The sequence below is a fragment of the Microtus oregoni genome, unplaced genomic scaffold, assembly GCF_018167655.1.
Source record: "Microtus oregoni isolate MIOR12 unplaced genomic scaffold, Mior012 000061F_ref0000440, whole genome shotgun sequence".
NCBI classification, from domain to species: Eukaryota; Metazoa; Chordata; class Mammalia; order Rodentia; family Cricetidae; genus Microtus; species Microtus oregoni.
In genome coordinates, this window is record NW_024543871.1 from 8652059 (window position 1) to 8658058 (window position 6000).

The following is a 6000-nucleotide window of genomic DNA, read 5'->3' on the forward strand; positions in this document are numbered from 1 at the left end:
TTTAAGGTAGATTAACAATCCATAAGTATGCATACTCATCTTATTAGACATATGCTGTTCCATTAGAGTGCCAAGGATAGGAAGTTGTTTTATTTTGAAATATTAGCGAATCATTCACATTGAAAGACCGAGCTCTCTAGAGCACCTTGGGAGATGCCAAGTATTTGGCCGTGTCTGATATAAATGGTCTTTGTAAATAAGGTTGTGAAGGAATAATAGTGTTTACTGTCATGGAGAATTAAAGGGAGAATAAAAAGGTAAGTGACATTCATTTGCTTTAGATTCAAAAGTGATATTCTCATCATTTATTTTGTATAAATTCTTTTCAAATACTATATTTTTCCTTTACATATTTGCCAAATCACAAAGGGGTGGTTTTATACAGAAAATCTCAACCTCCTCATTCATTTATCTTTTAGAATCATAAATGTCATTTATAAAAAGTGACATCCACAGCAGAAACAGAAGAGGAAAAAAACTCATGAAAATAATAGTTTATTCTATGTGCATATTAAAATAGTAAGTGGTCACATGAATGCTTGCTTTACTACTATTTGACAGTGATAAGAAATTACTGTTATCAGGCAAAGATAACAAATTTCCTTTTCTGGATGAAATGAGGCTTTTATGAACAGTTTAGTAGGAAATTATCTCTCCACTTTAAGTAGGAAATTATCTCTCCACTTTAAGTGACCCTCTGGTATTTTATCCATACTACCCAATGGTGCTTACTTTATTTCAAATACTATAATTATTCATGTAGCATCTTCTTTTCCCATTGAAATTTTTTGCATATACACATTTCATCTCTCAGTTTTCCAAAGTATCTCCCAGTGCTCAGTATTCTGCATATGGTTTAGTGTAGTAAGAAGCCCACTTGTTTGTTTCTGGCTGCCCAGACTTGAAATAACCACACAGAAACTGTATTCATTAAATCACTGTCTTGGCCCATTAGCTCTAGCTTCTTATTGGCTAGTTCTTACATCTTAATTTAACCCCTTTTAATTAATCTATGTTCCACCATGTGGCTGTGGCTTACTGGCAAGGTTTCAGCTCATCTGGCAGTGGCTACATGGCATCTCTTTGACTCCACCTTCTTTCTCTCAGCATTTAGTTTATTTTTCCCCACCTAGCTCTATTCTGCCCTGCTAAAGGCTCAAATCAGTTTCTTTATTCACTAACCAATAAAAGTAACACATATACAGAAGGACTTCCCATATAAATTTAGACTCTAAATATGTGAGTGACAAATCCTATTGAAAATTGACTCTTGGCTTGTTACTCATATACCTTTGTTTTAAATATTGAGTTCCCGAAGAGTGGCCTGCAAATTGTAGATAATTTAATGAACTTAAAAAGTTTTCTTTAGAAAGACTAAACTTAGCTGTCTTTTTATCAACATTTTCAATTAAAAAGATATTTGTTTTGCCAGAATTATGATATACAATTTACAGAATATGCTCAAACCTGGGTATATTCAGAGGCACTACATTTAAGGAAGAAGTAAATTTGGAACTTAGGTTTCATGCACATGCTTGCAAATGATAGGAGAGATGGCTCAGTGGTTAAGAGCATTGCCTACTCTTCCAAAGGTCCTGAGTTCATTTCCCGGCAACCACATGGTGGCTCACAACCACCTGTAATGAGATTTGGTGTCCTCTTCTGGTGTGCAGGCATACACACATACAGAATATTGTATACATAATAAATAATTATTTAAAAAAACAAAACAAAACTCAAGGAAAGTAATGTAATTAAATTATTGATGATCAAAACCAAACTGATGCATGAATTACTACATAATAGTTAGATTAAAAGTCTCCCCCTTTATAAAATATCATAAACAATTCACAGTGCATTATGTTACACTCAATACTTTAGAAAGGACATTTCACATTTAAGATATGTATTAAAAATGAAAGCACTAGAATAATTCAGTTCTAACAACAATTTTTTCCTTAATATAGCTTTTTTTCCTGATTCAGAGTAAAATGAAAATAGATAAATCTATCAGTTCTACAGACTATTAACTATATTTGTAATGTTAAACAAACAAGAGCAAAATTAATCTTCTGTTCTCTCTCAATTGAACAAATATAGTATCTATCATCTCTGACAGATATACATTAGATTCCTATATTTTTTGTTAATTTCAGATAATTAATTTCAAATCAGCAATTGGGATATTTAAGTAACTTAGAATTGAAAATATATGATAATTAAATGAAAGCCTCTTCTTACATACTCTAAAAGTTAGAGGCCTGATAGTATGCAAAATATCATGTATTATATTGAAATGTAAACTTTAATATAGATATTTAAAACAACTGTGTGTTTTTGTGTAACCTTTTAACTTGGTGTGTTTCCTCATAGACGTTCATGCAGGCAAACTCTATCATTTGTTCTTGAACGTGCTTTCAGCCACAGTCCAACTTAAACCAAATAGAAATTGTGACAATAATCTCTACCACTAGCGTTACTTGTAGAATAGAATAAAAGCAAGGAAAGTTTTTGAACATGCCAAGTGCTAAGTATAATTTAAGATCCTTAAATCAAGAGATAATTTTAAAAAATGCCAAAGTAAAACAAATGACATACTTGGCAATTCTCTTTTAAAAAAGGCCTGAAAATGTTCCTCGGTGCAAAGTATTGTGAGACTTGAAAAATTTCACAAAGCTGTAGCATTCAGTTTTCACTGAAACCTACCTTTAAAATTTGGCCTGATTCTTGCATCATATCCTGATGTCCTTCCCATTAATTTATCCAAGAAATCTGAAGGAGAGAGGGTCTGTGAGGGATGTTTTCCAGACCTGGAGTCATGGTCTTTGCAGACACCTTCCCTAAACACATTTTAGCAAGAATTACACCTTTAACCTCTGAAAACTAATTCAGAACATTTGAAACCATATTTTCACAAAAATGTTTGATATACTAACAAGAAGAAAGATCTGAAATCTTTGATCAACTTCTGAACTGTACATTCTCTGAAGTTAACTTCAGCTGATGAAAAGTATAAATCCTGAGTAATGTCACCCATGTTTCTGAACTTAAATTCTGTTTTGCTGAAGGTGAGATAATGTATATAGACTCAGGTTCCATATTTTATGGCTATACAAAGGGTTTTTTTTGTTTTAGAAATTATCAGAAAAGTAAAGGCAGGCTGTGAAATTCATGTGATAAGGTAAAATAATTTCCTATGATTATAAACATTGTTGCATTTCATCTTTAAATGTATTTTATATCCCATATGAGAAACATATAATAATAAGATGGACTGAATAATAAAATTAATTATTGCATGCATATTTTTTCACTTGCTACCATTCAATTGCAGCTAACAGGCTAATGTCTTTTCCAATGTGTTGTCTAAAAAAAACAACCTCCACTTGGAATTTCACCACCATTTTAAAATAGATCAATAATGAGTATGCTAGTTTCATTATTTTATCAGTTCTCACCATATATGAATATATATAAATTGTTGAGCCTCCAATAAAGCATTAATGGGAGATCATTTTTACACCAGTCTACCTCTTACATTATCAAAACCAGTAAAGGGTGATTGAAAATTTCTCAGATATTCATATCCATATTAGAAGTCATAAAAAGCATATAAAATGGCATATTTGGATTGTAGTAAATTGAATTCTCTCACAATACATCAGTAGTTGATTGAATGTCACTAACGTGTGCACATATTGTATACATATACATGTGTGTCTGAATGTGTTTTAAATAATTTATTAATCCTGCCATTAAGATAACACCACATTTCATGCCAGCAAATCAGAGGCATTAATTATAAGTGCGAAGATGATATGAATATTTGGTAGGAGTTAAAAATTGGTACAGTCATCCAGAAATACTCACATTCTCATCTGCAGATTCATCTGATTAATCAAGTATTATTTTATTATGATGGTGGTTGGAGTGAGGCCAATGATGATGATGGTAATGATGGTGATGATGATGGTGATGACTTTAATAAAAACACAGCCTACACTCTTTCTTAATGACAGTAAGAGGTGTAAATCTGAAAGGAACATAGTGGGGTTTCCCAGTACTCATAGCATTATTTCTATGTGCTCAATTTCACTTGGTTCTGTGGAAAAAATACCATAAAATCTTGTAAAACATTTTTTACATTTTTGTTTTAATAATTTTTTCTTATGACTAAGCTGTCTTACTCTATGCCATTAACTGGCTATTTCATTCAGTGGCAATAAAATTGATATTTCAAAGTATCAATTGATTTCACAATTAGCAAATTATTTGAAAATGCAAGCATGCAAATAATGACTTCTCTACTTCTTTTAATTATGCACACCCCATTTCTCATACAGGCATAAATACAAAGATGTCATTTTAATTAAATTTTGGTATGCAATCAATTTTCAAATAGACTGAACAGAAGGATGGACTTGTATAAAGATCTTTACTACTTGAAAAATTTTCTCAATCATAGATTTCATAGTATGCTCCTAGTTGGTGAAATATAACAGAAGTCCCAAGTTGGCTGAGATTCAGGATTCTTATTTATTTTACATAAAATGAGCATACTCTTGGGAAATCAATCCAATCACTTCCACCATACGAAAAAAGAACATTGCACTCAAAAATCCCTTTAAATGACTTCCAGAAGAATTTGAAAGCAAAAGACATCAACCATATATAGAAATGTAAAGAGCACACAACTCACTAGTCTAATCTTAATATCACACTTACTCTAAAATGTGAGTTGAAATGCACAAAGTGCAGCTATGCAACATAAAACTTGCTTTTGTGAATATTTGCCTCCCTCCCACCATAATTAAGCTTTTTTAAATGAACAAAAGACACCAAACTCTCCTCTACAACATTAAAATAGTGTGATGCATGGACCAAACAAACAGAACACTGCATACTTTCTCTTTCAAACAGTTTTCATGTGCAAAATATCAGCATGCAAAATCATTTCACCTACCTGAAGTGGTGTGCCCCTAAGAGAAATGCAAACAAGGCTGTCAAAATGTTCACTAGCTGCCGGTTCATTCCTGCTTCTGTGATGCTTGTGGAAAATATCCCGAAATGATTCCAGAGAGAAGACTGGGACAAAGTGTCTATTTATTGTCCAGATGAAAATCTGGCAGGAATCTAGTTTCCTTGAAAATCAAAAAGAGATTTGGGGTTGTACAGTTTGCTGAGAAAAAACAAAAAGTGCCAGCCCTGGGCAACATGGTCAGGTCAAACCGAGGTTCGGGACCATCAGTTAGCTCAGGAGAGACAAAGCCTCAGAACTGATGAATCCCCTAGCTGATTTTCCTGAATAATAAAAATGCTGCTACCTTAATCGCATCACCACGCAAAGGGGGCTGGTGACAATGCCATGCTGGAAGTCGGGCTGCTGTAGCTTTTGTTTTATATCTTTTCTATTCAGCAAAGCCCCTTTCTATAAGAAATGTTCTCTTTTGAAAAGAAGTTGTAAATGAGGGAGAAGAAAGGACTCTCTGTGTTGGAGTGTTTGGGGGAAAGAGGGAAAAATTACTAAGAGCCTGTGCTGGAATGAGGGCTACAGAAAGAGACGGAGACGTGATCTTACCCCAGCCTATAAATTTCAGCACTCGGACAGCTCCTAGCTCTGAAGTGCAAGTGCGCATGTTTCCTTTTTCAGTAGCTTGGGGCGGGGGTCGGAGAGAGGCATTCAAGAGGAGATGCGCCTGCTGTTGAAATGCAGAGAGTGACTGATCCTTTGTTGAGGGGGCTACTGAAAGGGGTGCGAAGACGACCAGGGTCCGAGTAGAGGGAAAAGGTGAGAGGGGCAAGGGTTTGAGCTCCTAGAAATGCTAGTCTGCCTCTAGGTAGGCGGGATAGGAGTTTGAATCAGAAGGGACCTGAATGAGGCTTAGGCGTCGGAAAAGTAACTAGGAACGCAGAGAACAAGATTTGGAGTACTGAAATTATAATTGGGTGCAGGAAGTCAACATCTGGTCAGTGGAAGCCAGCAGAAAAGAGAAGTCCTGT

At 34.3% G+C, this 6000-nt stretch overlaps 1 protein-coding gene across 1 annotated transcript in view; it reads right to left on the bottom strand.

The window, feature by feature from the left end:
- Glra2 (glycine receptor alpha 2) overlaps positions 1 to 5603 on the bottom strand; it is a 192312-nt gene extending 186709 nt beyond the window's left edge. The window contains 3 exon segments of the mRNA XM_041639966.1: positions 2707 to 2840; positions 4964 to 5141; positions 5579 to 5603. Coding sequence (XP_041495900.1) covers positions 2707 to 2840; positions 4964 to 5031 — 202 coding nt within the window. The 5' untranslated portion in view covers positions 5032 to 5141; positions 5579 to 5603.
- Between the last annotated feature and the right edge of the window lie 397 nt (positions 5604 to 6000).